The sequence below is a fragment of the Primulina eburnea genome, chromosome 5 (assembly GCF_022965805.1).
Source record: "Primulina eburnea isolate SZY01 chromosome 5, ASM2296580v1, whole genome shotgun sequence".
NCBI lineage: Eukaryota > Viridiplantae > Streptophyta > Magnoliopsida > Lamiales > Gesneriaceae > Primulina > Primulina eburnea.
Window position 1 is genome coordinate 701,683 of NC_133105.1, and position 12,474 is coordinate 714,156.

The window sequence follows — 12,474 nt, forward strand, 5'->3', positions numbered from 1 at the left end:
ATCTTCTATAAATGATCCATCAAACCACATTCAAAGGCTGCTGAATTTTTGGCTTCATTTCCTACTCATATTGCTGCATCCTATTATTTCGAAAATTACTTGAAAGTTGCTGCATATACTGTTCGCTGCTTCGAGACTTGTAGTGCTGCAATATCTCGAAGTGAAGTCGTTGTATCTTGGAGACGATTGCCTGCAACGTATAGCACTTTGATACGGGCAATTTCGTCTTGCGGAGAAAGGATCCTCCTTGCTTCGACTTAATCTTTGTTGCTGCGGTTTCGTGATCCAAGTTGCTGCGCTTTGATCGTGTGAAGACATTCAACATATCCAGGGTATTATTCAAACAACAGCTTCTTCCTCTACTAGTCTTTCTTTAAGATTCTATACATTTTCTTGCCCGACTGCTGAAATAATGGTGAAAAATACAGTGAGAACCGCTTCTTCTGAGGATCAGACTGTCCCTAGAAAGCCGATTCGTGCTTTTCCACGATTGTTTTGTTGAGGTCGTACATTCTTGATTTTTTAAAAAATTATCATTTGTAAAGATTCAAGCTGTCAAATCCCGAAGAGGGCGACTCATAATTGTTGCTTGAAAGTTATTAAGTACTTTGCTAAAAAACACCGCGTGGATTTAATACTGCATGAATCACTGTGATAGGGATGCGATGCTTCTGTGTTATCACAAGGAAATTAATGGAACTGAGAAAACTGATCCGGCCAACAAACCCCTTGACGGATTTTCGGTAATAGATTCGGCAAAAAGAGTGCTTGAAGTCTTTTGCCATGGAACAGTTTCTTGTGCGATTTTCTTGCCTGGCAGCTAGAGATGCCGTAGAATTTGTAAAACTCGAATCTACACGTATTTTTGCCTTTTTATTCCAATGTTAGTTATATTGCAAAAGATAATGCAAAATTATGATTTTTTTTAAAAGAGTGGAGGGCCAGGTATTCAGATTCCGACAAGGAGGAGAGATGGCCGAAGTTCTTTGGCTGCAAATGTGAGGCCAAAGATTGTAGACACAAGCTTCACATTGAATGAGATGGCTGAGGTCTTTTCTTCCGAAGGCTTATCCTTAGATGACCTTATTGGCCTCTCGAGTACGTTTACATAGTTGACCCGTTATCACCAACTACCGTGGGGATAACAAACACTACCAATTACCTCATGATAGTAGCAATCAACGAGATACAACAGGTCGTTCTGCTGAACTATGGTTGTCTTACCATCAGCGTAAGGGGTCACTACAAGCCTAAGAAAGGGTCACTACAAGCCTAAGAGTGCTCCGAGGCTTTTGATCTATCAAAATCAAGAAAACACTGGCAAACATATACATACAGCCATAGCAAAGAAAAAATAAACTATAATCGACACAACCATATCAAAGAAGAAATACTGTATCCAATGCAACGTAAGAAGAAAGAAATGTTAATAGATTCAATGTTACCAGCAGCAGCTCTTAAATGTTATCTACAAGAATCATTACCCATTTAGAAAAAATTCCATTTTTTCACCACGATCAACATAAAATTCAGAACTTTACCTTGATTAAGAATGAAAAAATCCAATCTTCCTACTCATCGTCGTCAATTTCGCTTTCACCACCGCTGCTTATGGGCAAAACCTTACTCGTCGGAGTCGGACCATCAACAAAAGTCGCTGAACCCATCTCCATTTGGCATATCCTTACCGCACCAAACAATCTCTCCGGCAACTCTGTATCCGTTTGTGCCTCTACCAAGAAGCCCATATCCATTGTCACCGCCGTAACACATCCCAAAGCAAGCCGTAAAATGGCCGTAGCTATAGCAGAACTACCGATATCTACACCAATCTCTAGGTAGTTTGGTCCTCTATGATAGCTACACTTCAGAGCCTTACCTAATAAACACGCCGAATGACTTCCCACGGCAGTTTTCACAATCCACGGACCTTTGACGATTTTATTGACGATCTTGAACCGGCTGCTACGAAACGCGTCTGTCCCATTGATGAACTGATAGAGCAGTGGGTTCGAATTAATCGACTCGTCCAATTTCGTCGCAAAGTAAAAAACGGCAGAGTAATGGTCGCGGCCGGGTACTTGAAGATTTATCGCGACAACGAAAGTTTTCGATTTTTCATAATTCTCTGAGCTGCGCAATGCGTTCATTACGCGGTTTTCGGGCCGGGCCAGTACATGATCGAGCTTGGTGTTGGATCGGAGCCAGTCAACCCCAGCTGGATTCAACAACAACTCTCCGGCGGGAATTTTTGCTTTCTTGCTGAAATAATTAGGCCCGCGGACGGAAAATACATCCCCCGGCGGCGATGCCCAGCCGTTTGACCCATTATGGAGGTCCACGTGCTTCAAAGATCCGCCGTTGATAGCTTCTTCCCTCCAATCATCTAAGTTACTAGTAGTGGAAGCGGCAGAAGAGTGGTGGTGGTGGTGTTTAAGCTTCAGCTTCGCAGGGAGCATACTCAGGGTGTCGGAATAACTCTTTCTACGACGCCGTCGAAAGCTCCACCGTGAGGAGAAATAGGCGGGGGCTGATACCTGGGTTGGTGCAAATATATATATATATATATATATATATATATATATATACCAAGTTCTCGAAAATTACGAGATTGCCATCTCTTTGGATTCTTGACAACTAATTGATGCGGTGTAGGATTTGGAAATATCCACATTTCTCCATTTGCTAAAAGACAAAAATAAAAAAAAAACAAAAAACAAGCAATCTAAACTAATCTAAAATATTAGTTTCAATACATGTATTATCATAAATTAATATACAGTATTTTAAAATTTAAAAAATCTTCTTTACCTATTATCCACGAAATATTTATCCAAATATTATTTAATAGAATTATCGTACCAAATAAATGATATCTCGGATTTTTTACAATTGGTTTCATTTTTTAAAATATACCAAGTAATGATGAGTAAAATATTTATTAGCTACAAGAAATTTTATTTCTTAATCTGTGTTGTATTTGGTGTCATTTTATATCGTACAAATGAATTCATAATTAAGATTGGCGTGAAATTATGCTGAAACCATTAAATTTATAGAAACTTTGTTGCTTAATTTATGATTCAATGATAATCATACACAATATATATTACAAAGATTTACATGTGATCAAGCGAGTCTAGTTAATTGAAATTACTTGCATTTAATTGACTTTTCTCCTCGAGGAAATCAGGGAAGAATTATTCTCTCTTTAAAAAATAATAATAATAATTAATAAGCTGTGAGATCAAGAAAAACGTACGAAAAAAATTGTTCAATACGACTCCAAGATGTATGATAGAGAGATCAATTTTTCTTAAAAGAGCTTCTCAATCAAAATACCGCTTTGTTTGACGTAAAACTCACACTTTCATTAATTACATTTCTTTATAGTTTATACATACCTTTTCCTTTTTCCCATTCTTCCTTATTTCAATAGTTAAAATGTTGGTGTAAGTGTAACGAATATGAGTTATTAAGCTGAATCAACACGAGTCTCGGTTTATAATCATGTACTACTATTGATCATAGGTCGTTAGGATGGTCTAGTATGAGCCGTAGCTCATGTCCATACACCGTCACTCATAGAATATCTCACTCTTGGAAAGTGGTTTATTTCACATTCCCCAACACTTGAACCAAAGACCCCAGGCTTAAGAAACCACTTTTCAGGTGTGAAATATTCTATGAGTGACAGTATATGTAACTCATGTTGGACCATCATAACGACCTATGACCAATAGTTGTGCATAAGTATGTGCCGATGCTCATGTGGGTTAAACCTAATGGCTCATAATCGTCACAATAATTATCCGAGAACATCTTCACTGGATATGCATACTAAAGATAATAAAACCTAGAAAGTAGAGGCAAAAGAGAATTCTTTGGTCTTAAGACGAATTTGTTCTGCATATGGTGTTCACGAGATGATAATAGTCTTTTTTGAAACGACGACTTCCAGTGTGATAGAATTATAAGTTCTATAACTCGAAAATGAAGTGAACTCTATTTTAAGAAAAAAGAATAAAAAGAAGTTCAAAATGAATTTAAATGCTTCTTATTTTATTTGATCATCTCAAAGATGATATTTATATTATTTCTCATTGTGTCTATAAAAACTCACAACTCTTATAAAATAGCGTCTCATTCGTTGTATTGGAAAATTTTAGGGCATAGAGTGGCGCACTGGCGCTTAGGCACCTCTTGATTAATCTTTACCACTTCTTTCCCAATTAATGTTGGTTAATAAAGGTAAGGTGAGATTTTATATTCATCTGTTCTAAAGCTAAAAGTTATATTAGAAATAGTAGGTTTGATCGAGGAACATAAATCGGAAAAGGTAGTTTTAATTTTTAAATGATCATAGCATTGAATTTGTGATAATTGTAAAAATTGATATGAATAAATTTAAAAGGGTATGTCTCTTGTAAGACGGTCTCACGAATCTTTATCTGTGATACGAGTCAATCCTAAAGATATTCACAATAAAAAGTAATATTCTTAGCATAAAAAGTAATATTTTTTCATGGATGATCTGAATAAGAGATATATATCACAAAATATGACCTGTCAGACCGTCTCACACAAATTTTGTCAATTTAAAATTCTCTTTAATCAAAATTATTCGAATTAATTAATCAAAAAGAAAAAAAAATTTGGAATTAAAGTTACACGTCAAATTTGTGTTTACCAAGTCTTGCCATTCCCTCAATTTCCGGCTATGTGTAGGACCCCGAAACAGCGTGACAAGACCACCCATAACAAGTGAATACAAATCCTCGCATTAAAAGAAAGAACTTCCCCCTCTCTTTTTTCTTGGAAATTATATGGGAAAACCCAGAAAAATAAGGAAATATGAAGGATTTGTACGATATTATTCTTGTTGTTTGATTATCATAATCTCGACTAATCATTGATCCATTTCTTGATTGAAACTGTTACAATAATTTATTCTGCTATGACAAGATAAGCCAGTCTTTTCTTCATCTTGTCCTTCTTCTCTCTCTCTGTCATGGCTCTCTCCTCTAATCCATCCTTCAGGTCTATCTCTGGATGCTGAAGATATGCGATTCAATGTCGGAACATGGATTGCTTTTTTTGTTTTTTTTTTCGTTTATTTTTATGTTATTTGATGAGAGTTAGACTAACCGTCACCGTTGAAGAAGTTACTCGTTCATATTGTGATAAAAGATTTCATTTTGTTTTTGCTGGCATAAAAGATTTCATTTTTTAAGCCGAGGTAAAAGGAAAAATTTTAAATTTTTTTATGACGGGAATTGATGTATTTCGATTTTGTAATCTGATAACGGGTTCAAGAAATTGAGGACATTGGATTTTTTCGCTTCTTCTTTTGTGTCTCATAATGTTCATGCCCTTGCATATTATTAGATCTGTTATTAAATATTAATTTTGATGGGCTTTTTGCTCTTTTCTTTTGTTTTTTGTTGGCAGGTTGAACCTGTAATATCCGTTACTGGGATTGAAAATACTTCAGATGCTGTAATGGTGTGATCTAGTTGTTTTTGCTTTTATTCACACCAATTCTAGAAGCATTTTCCTATTTTGGGTTATCTAGATTTGTTGCACATTCTCGCCAGAAGGAAAAAAACTTGGATCTTTGTGCATTTGATTTGGAAAGGTCAAAAATTTGAAGCAATAAAAGGACTCTTAGTATAAAGAATATAAGGTTGAGATTGGTTATATGGGTTATCTCAATTCAGTTTTATCACAATCTACCAGCCAGAACAAAGTTGATGACGCCCCCGTCAGCGGCGGAGGCCTCAGGTGATCGTCTATCCATGCTTCATGTCAATTTATATGATTGATTATGATGTTTATTTGATTTGAATATTGATGCTATTTCAGGTTTCTAATTTGCTGACCAAATCAAGATTCTTTTAATGTTTAACAAGAAAATACGAGCTAATTCATTTCGAGTTGAATTATTCTGTTTTTTATTGACCACTTGCATTCTTAAATGTGATTTCCATGGCCTTCAGTCATTATTTTTTGCATCAATCTTGATTTCTTCTAAGCAGCTATTGGTGGTTAGTGATTTGTTTTTTAAGGTCTGAGTCACATATAGTTACTCTGATTAGTTAGTTGTAAAACTTTTGTCGCATTTTGTCGGGTTCACTGTCATTAATTTGGGATAAAATTTGTTTGTTTGAAGTTTTCATTGCAAGTAAAAAAATTTAATGTCGCATTTTGTCGGGTTCACTGTCATTAATTTGGGGTAAAATTTGTTTGTTTGAAGTTTTCATTGAAAGTAAAAAATTTTAATGCCACATCCTGTGCCGCACAGTGTAGGTGCTTATAACAACATGTTTATTGTTATGTGCGAATATTTTTTAGATCACCCTTTCATTTTGATGAAAAGCTTGAATTTTTCATGTTTACTGTGCTGCTGTTGCTTTTTTTTTTTGTTGTTCTAAAAAAAGATACTTCTTTCATCTATGGGATTTAACTCAGTATATATAGCAAAGAAGTCTGGAAAAATGAAGTTGTTAGTATGATTGACATTATCTGTGGCTTTGGAAACGGGCTAACTTGAATAAGCAACAACCTTTTTGACGTCAAGCTATTCTATTCTTTTCTAGGCTTTCAAGCATGGTATGAATAGCAGCAATTAGGTTTAAATTTATTGAAACTGTACTGGACTGAAGTTTCTGTTCCGTCATACCCCGTCGAGATAATCATTGATGTTAATCTCAAAGTGAAAAAAAAAACGTTGCGTGATATGTGTCTAACCCTTAATGCCCCTAATCTAATCACCTTGTTGCAGTCAGAATGGGAAGTTCAGTTACGGATATGCAAGTGCTCCAGGTAAAAGGTCCTCGATGGAGGATTTCTATGAGACAAGAATTGATGGTGTAGATGGAGAGATAGTCGGTCTGTTTGGTGTCTTTGATGGTAGGTCTATCCCTTCCTCGCTCAATTTCTCTCCAGGCGTTGGAGGGACCATTGGAATTTACCCAAGTCTACCTTCAAAATTTTAATGAAAGAAACCATTAACCTACGTTTATAAGCTTACAATAATATGTTATGATCAGGGATGGATCTAGCGGGAGGCGAGATGCAAATTTTGAATTTTGTGCCTTTTTTAAATGCACATTTGCCCTTCCAAAATCCATTGAATCGCAGTTCATGTAAATAATATAGTTTTTTCTTCTGGACTTGCAATGGTTCTTAAATTCTATTGTTTTCTTGCAATGGAGCTTGATTGTATTCACTGGTTCCCCTTTCAAAGAGTTAGAAGATCTACGTTCTAGCCCCATAATTAATATATGGAAAAAGGAAATTTTCCATGTGCTAAATTTTTCATTAACTTGATTTTCTTTTTGTTGATAAATTTATAAACATAATCGATGGAGGGGACATAAATTACAAATGTGGCAGGCCAAGAACTAACGAAATCATTCACATCTACCTTTGTTGATGGATATGCAAATTATTGTGAACGACTTGTCTTATTCAAAAGTCAGTAAATCGTCAACCAGCACATTCATATTAACAAGTAATATGGCCTAATATTTGTCCACTCTACTCTTTTCTTGATCTTTCTTTGATCAACATCCCTATAGTTTCACCTAATTTACTTCGTGTTACTTTTCCTAGATCTAGAATTTACTGCTGCGTGACTTGTGGGTAGTAGTTTACCAAATTCTAAGTTTTTAGAGCCATTCTTCACTTGCGTATTTCTTTGCGATTTTAGGTCATGGTGGAGCTCGGGCTGCAGAATATGTTAAAAAAAACCTTTTCAATAATCTGATCAGACACCCAAAATTTATTTCAGACACCAGATCGGCTATAGGTATGTTTTTCATGTTTCATCATAATTATTGCATAATATTTTATAAGATTCTCTTACTTTTCACTTTGTTTTGCTGTCTTGGTTCCTTTCCAGCTGATGCATACAGTCATACAGACTCGGAGTTCTTGAAATCTGAAAATAATCAGAACAGGGATGCAGGGTCAACTGCTTCCACGGCTATCCTTGTTGGTGACCGTTTATTGGTGGCAAATGTTGGTGATTCCAGAGCTGTCATTTGCCGGGCTGGTAATGGTAAGTTCACATGCTTCGTGTTTCTAAGCATCTTTATATACAATTACTCCCTGAAATCTAAATTGAATCAGTTTTATCTTTTTAGATGGAAAATGAAAGTCATTGCCAATTAAAACCGACCACATTTTTTGGGTATAAGTGATAGGCCTGCAGTCTTGCATGACTGCTTTCACCGTACAAGAATGGAAATTTAACAGTTAGGCTGCTATGTAGACTAAATATTTGAGTTAAACTGTTATTGTATAATAACTTTGTTATGGCAACCGACACTTTACATCACTACATGCTGAAATTAGAACCCAATAAATTCAGGGAATATATTATATGATACAGTTAGACAGGCAAGATTATCGGTTAGCATTTGGAACTTTTTGAGAAAACTCTAGCTTATTGCTCTTTGTGAAACAGTATTCACCCTGGAATTTGTTATTCCACGAGATTAAACGGTTTGGTTGTATTTTTCAGCCATTGCGGCATCCCGAGATCACAAACCAGACCAAACAGATGAGAGACAGAGAATTGAAGATGCTGGAGGTTTTGTGATGTGGGCAGGTAGAAGTAGTCACCATAGCCTTTTCAGCCTTGATCATTATATGGTATCATTCTTGTGGTATGAATGGTTTCCGGCTTTCTTGTGATTTGATATTCTCCATAGGGACTTGGAGAGTTGGAGGTGTGCTTGCAGTATCTCGTGCATTTGGTGATAGGCTGTTGAAGCAGTATGTTGTCGCGGATCCAGAAATTCAGGTGTGGTCTAAAGACGCTCTCATAATGATATATGTGAATAAATCAATATCATGCAAACTATCATATTATTTTGATGGAAGGAAGATGTGGACGAATTGTTATGTTATTGTGAAATTGGATTTTTTTTTTTGTTTGAAACATCTGATCGTGTTGTGTATGTCATCCCCAATTTGTCATTTCCTGATATTTTAAAGTTTATGGCTCGTTCCATGCAAGGAAAAATGTTCAAGAAAACCTTCAATAGGTCTTAATGTTCTCGCGTACATGGGATTTTGCTAAAATCCTATCCAATGTTTTCATACCTTGTTTTCCACAGGAGCAAAAGGTTGACGACACCTTGGAGTTCCTCATCCTTGCCAGTGATGGACTTTGGGATGTTGTTACGAACGAGGTGCTACATTTTGGGTTCAGTTTTGTGGTTGTGTCTTGATGCCCTCTATTAAATATGAGGATGAACTATCACCTATATTTTGTAACTAAACCTTTATCTACAGGAAGCCGTTTCGATGACTAAACCGATCCAAGAGCCCGAAGAAGCAGCAAAGAGGCTAATGCAGGAAGCATATCAGAGAGGAAGTGCTGATAATATCACCATTGTCGTCGTCCGTTTTTTGACTGACCAAGATAAACCCTCGAATAGCAACTCAATTTGAGGCGTAAAATGCTTTTATATGGCGGTTCAATACCTTTTCCATTCCTCTATTTAGCCGAGATCGGAGAAGTAAGGAATACAAAACGAACACGGATAGAAAGAGTTGTACTCCAATGAAGTATAGAAACGACGTAGAAACCTCTCTTGCCAAGATATGCTCTACTTAAAACCTGTACTCCAGAACTAAAGAATGTGCAACTTCAGATACCCGACGCAAAGGCTGTCTTTCATGTGATTTGTAATGTTATTTCCTTGTGTAATTTGTTTGATGTCTACTCGGAAGATTCGTGTGCCATTACTTTTCTGATTGCAGAACATATTCATCTCTCGAGTTGATATAATAGCTTATTGTTTGAAAAAAAAAAAATAAGAACAATAAAGCACAAACCCCAAATGTCAGTCTATTAATTAATTAGAAAAGGAACTTAAACCTAGAGGACATTACATAATCATTTGTAAAATGGATGGATATCTTTAATTTAAGAGAACAGATGCCCATACTGGCTCGCTTTTGGGGGCTTAGGAAGTCTATTAGCATTCATGACCTCCAGATTAACGCATGAAAGAATGCAAATGCATATCATACAATGGATACTGATCCGACTACAAGAAGTTATTTAGTCGTTTTTGGAATAACTATGGTCTAATTTTGTTTTATTTTTTACGAAAGAAATAACCCTCAGGGTTTAGTTTTTTTTTTTTAAAGGTTTAACCGGGTTAACTTTCTCCGTCGTTTACCCCATCGCATAATTTGCAACATGACACAAATTTAGAAGTAGGAATTAAATCAGAGAGCCTTCCCAATTCCTAACTCATTAATCATTATGTCCACAATTGTTTATGAAACATCACTTTGTAATCGCAACACAAACAGATATAACAGCAAATAGAAACAATTTTCTGGACTCATAAGAAGTGATGAATTACTTCTCAGTGAGTCAAGTCCGTAATTCAATATGATTCAACCGCCAATGAGAGCATTCACAGGGGAAAAAAACTTTCATAATTGAGTATTACAAATACACAAGGGAAGAGAATCGCAATTTCATGAATATTTCAATAAACTGGTCTATTTTAAGCCAAAATAACCAGTTTCCAGTGAGTACATCAAATTTAAGTAGTTCGTTGCAAATCTATTGAATCCCATGTGCAGTTTAAAAACTCCCACCCCTCAGAGCAAGAACCAGGTGAAGAACAGAGCCTCCCTCAATGTTGTAGTCTTTGGCAGTTTTATCATCTGCCAGTTGCTTACCAGCATATATGAGCCTACATACAAAAAATGTCATTTCACCACACATCCCCGATACACTGAATAAATTCTGAAGTCAATCAGTTAGTCTTTCATGACTTTAAGACATGGTTCGACCATACCATGAGCTTGAATAAAAATAAAATCTTCAAATATTAAAATCGTGCAAGTTTGGACCACCTACTATTGCAAATCTAACAAAATCACGGTGATTAAATAAAAATTCAGTCAGTAGAAAAAGAAAATGCACCACACCTTTGTTGCACTGGAGGGATTCCTTCTTTCTCCTCGACTCGTTCCTTAATCCTGTCGATAGTATCAGTTGGCTCAATATCGATTTCAATCTCTTTTCCGGTGAGGGTCTTAACCTTTATCATAGTTCCTCCCCTTAGTCTCAAGACAAGGTGAAGTGTTGATTCTTTCTGGATATTGTAATCTGCCAATGTTCTGCCATCTTCTAACTGTTTACCCGCAAATATGAGCCTCTGCTGGTCAGGAGGTATACCTTCCTTGTCCTGGAAGAGCAGTAAGAGACGTATTTATTCAGTTTCCGAACAAGATGAGATCATATGGAAATCACAATGCAAAAACAAATCAATTTTTTAACATAACAACATTACATCCAGCATGGACACATCTCATGCAAATATTCAATCCCTTTCAGCCACAGAAAATACAAGTATATGTAGGGGTTAAAGTTAAATCAATGTGGGCTCCAACTTCACAAAGGAGAAAAGTTAGGAAACTCGAGGAGCATAAGCCTCCGATCTAGCGAGAAAAAAGAAATAATCTTCTTTGTCCTCATTTTATTTCATTGTGTGGCCTTTCATGTTGGCCAGTTGTAGAAACTATTACCTCAACATAAGAACATCTAATCACAAATTACTGCAAATATTACAGGCCAGCTTCCAGTGCTTTAATTGGTAAGCATGAAGCTTCAACACAAACATATAGGTGGAACACAAAGAAGAAACAAACTACAGAAATCAGCAACAATATATGTCTCTATTCTGAGTTGCAACATGGCTATTACATCATTTGTTTGCTAGCTTCAGCAGCTCGTAACTGGAAGGAGGCTCAGCGCTAGCGGGTCAGTGACCCTTCTCAACATGGAGTATGTTCTGTATTCATATGCAATATTTTTGCATATTCAGAAATATCTTTTGAATCTTTCTATTTTCACCCTTATATGCAGCTCCCCCCAGCCCCCCGACCTCGTTCAGCTCCACCACCAGAAATTCAAACTTAAATCACGGGAAAGAATAGCAATTTCAAAACCCTAGTTTCTTCGATATCGTAAACACTTGAGAAACAGAACGATATCATCAGCATTACAGTACCAAATAATCCAATTTGAAGTATCTGAAGATCAAGTAAGAAGTAACCAAAAACAAATAGATGAAAAAATCAAACAGGGACGACAAAGAGGGATCAATCATCAAAATGGGACCTGAATTTTGGTCTTAACATTATCGATGGTATCACTGCTCTCGACCTCCAGCGTGATTGTTTTTCCGGTTAGGGTTTTCACGAAGATCTGCATAATTACGCCCTCGATTCCTCTCAAATTCTTCACTCGGCACTTTATTCCGTTGGGAAGGAATTCAGCATATGGGCTATTTATATGGGCCGGGCCGGTTATTTTAAAAGATCTAGTACTCAGATTTAAAAAATTTATGTGGAGTTTATTCATTTTGCGTTAATCCTATTGTATTATACGCTTGTATTATAACATTTACCGAACACTTTTTTGTAAAAAAA

The 12,474-nt window shown here is 36.2% G+C and overlaps 3 protein-coding genes and 1 long non-coding RNA gene across 5 annotated transcripts; 1 reads left to right on the plus strand and 3 right to left on the minus strand.

Annotated features, from left to right (window-relative positions):
• Positions 1-1,379: 1,379 nt before the first annotated feature.
• Positions 1,380-2,541, minus strand: LOC140831539 (protein ENHANCED DISEASE RESISTANCE 2-like). The gene has a single exon (XM_073195287.1). The coding sequence runs from the start codon at positions 2,457-2,459 to the stop codon at positions 1,572-1,574; it is 888 nt and encodes a 295-aa protein (XP_073051388.1). The 5' UTR covers positions 2,460-2,541; the 3' UTR covers positions 1,380-1,571.
• A 2,344-nt stretch (positions 2,542-4,885) lies between these two features.
• Positions 4,886-5,693, minus strand: LOC140832007 (uncharacterized). Its single transcript, XR_012117997.1, has 2 exons — positions 5,459-5,693; positions 4,886-5,046 (listed from the first exon to the last, which is right to left on the minus strand). It is a non-coding gene; the product is annotated as an uncharacterized lncRNA (long non-coding RNA).
• Positions 5,041-9,805, plus strand: LOC140832005 (probable protein phosphatase 2C 59). Of its 2 annotated transcripts, XM_073195755.1 has the most exons (8): positions 5,041-5,784; positions 6,785-6,912; positions 7,715-7,813; positions 7,907-8,065; positions 8,531-8,617; positions 8,721-8,812; positions 9,129-9,203; positions 9,307-9,805. In XM_073195755.1, the coding sequence occupies exons 1-8, from the start codon at positions 5,702-5,704 to the stop codon at positions 9,463-9,465; spliced, it is 882 nt and encodes a 293-aa protein (XP_073051856.1). In that variant the 5' UTR covers positions 5,041-5,701; the 3' UTR covers positions 9,466-9,805. The 2 variants fall into 2 exon arrangements, with proteins under 2 accessions (XP_073051856.1, XP_073051855.1); XM_073195754.1 differs by having other exon boundaries at positions 7,715-8,065.
• A 536-nt stretch (positions 9,806-10,341) lies between these two features.
• Positions 10,342-12,326, minus strand: LOC140832006 (ubiquitin-NEDD8-like protein RUB2). Its single transcript, XM_073195757.1, has 3 exons — positions 12,164-12,326; positions 10,969-11,228; positions 10,342-10,730 (listed from the first exon to the last, which is right to left on the minus strand). Exons 1-3 carry the CDS (start codon positions 12,254-12,256, stop codon positions 10,619-10,621), a joined length of 465 nt encoding a protein of 154 aa, XP_073051858.1. The 5' UTR covers positions 12,257-12,326; the 3' UTR covers positions 10,342-10,618.
• Between the last annotated feature and the right edge of the window lie 148 nt (positions 12,327-12,474).

What these genes read in the sequence shown, in the direction of transcription:
- LOC140831539 (XM_073195287.1), bottom strand. Translation starts at nt 2,459, where the DNA reads ATGCTCCCTGCGAAGCTGAAGCTTAAACACCACCACCACCACTCTTCT.
- LOC140832005 (XM_073195754.1), top strand. Translation starts at nt 5,702, where the DNA reads ATGGGTTATCTCAATTCAGTTTTATCACAATCTACCAGCCAGAACAAA. An exon ending in CATTTGCCGGGCTGGTAATG is followed by an intron (nt 8,066 to 8,530) that starts GTAAGTTCACAT and finishes TGTATTTTTCAG; the next exon opens with CCATTGCGGCATCCCGAGAT. An exon ending in TCGCGGATCCAGAAATTCAG is followed by an intron (nt 8,813 to 9,128) that starts GTGTGGTCTAAA and finishes TGTTTTCCACAG; the next exon opens with GAGCAAAAGGTTGACGACAC.
- LOC140832006 (XM_073195757.1), bottom strand. Translation starts at nt 12,256, where the DNA reads ATGCAGATCTTCGTGAAAACCCTAACCGGAAAAACAATCACGCTGGAG. An exon ending in ATGTTAAGACCAAAATTCAG is followed by an intron (nt 11,229 to 12,163) that starts GTCCCATTTTGA and finishes CTGCTCTTCCAG; the next exon opens with GACAAGGAAGGTATACCTCC. An exon ending in ATCCCTCCAGTGCAACAAAG is followed by an intron (nt 10,731 to 10,968) that starts GTGTGGTGCATT and finishes TTTTGTATGTAG; the next exon opens with GCTCATATATGCTGGTAAGC.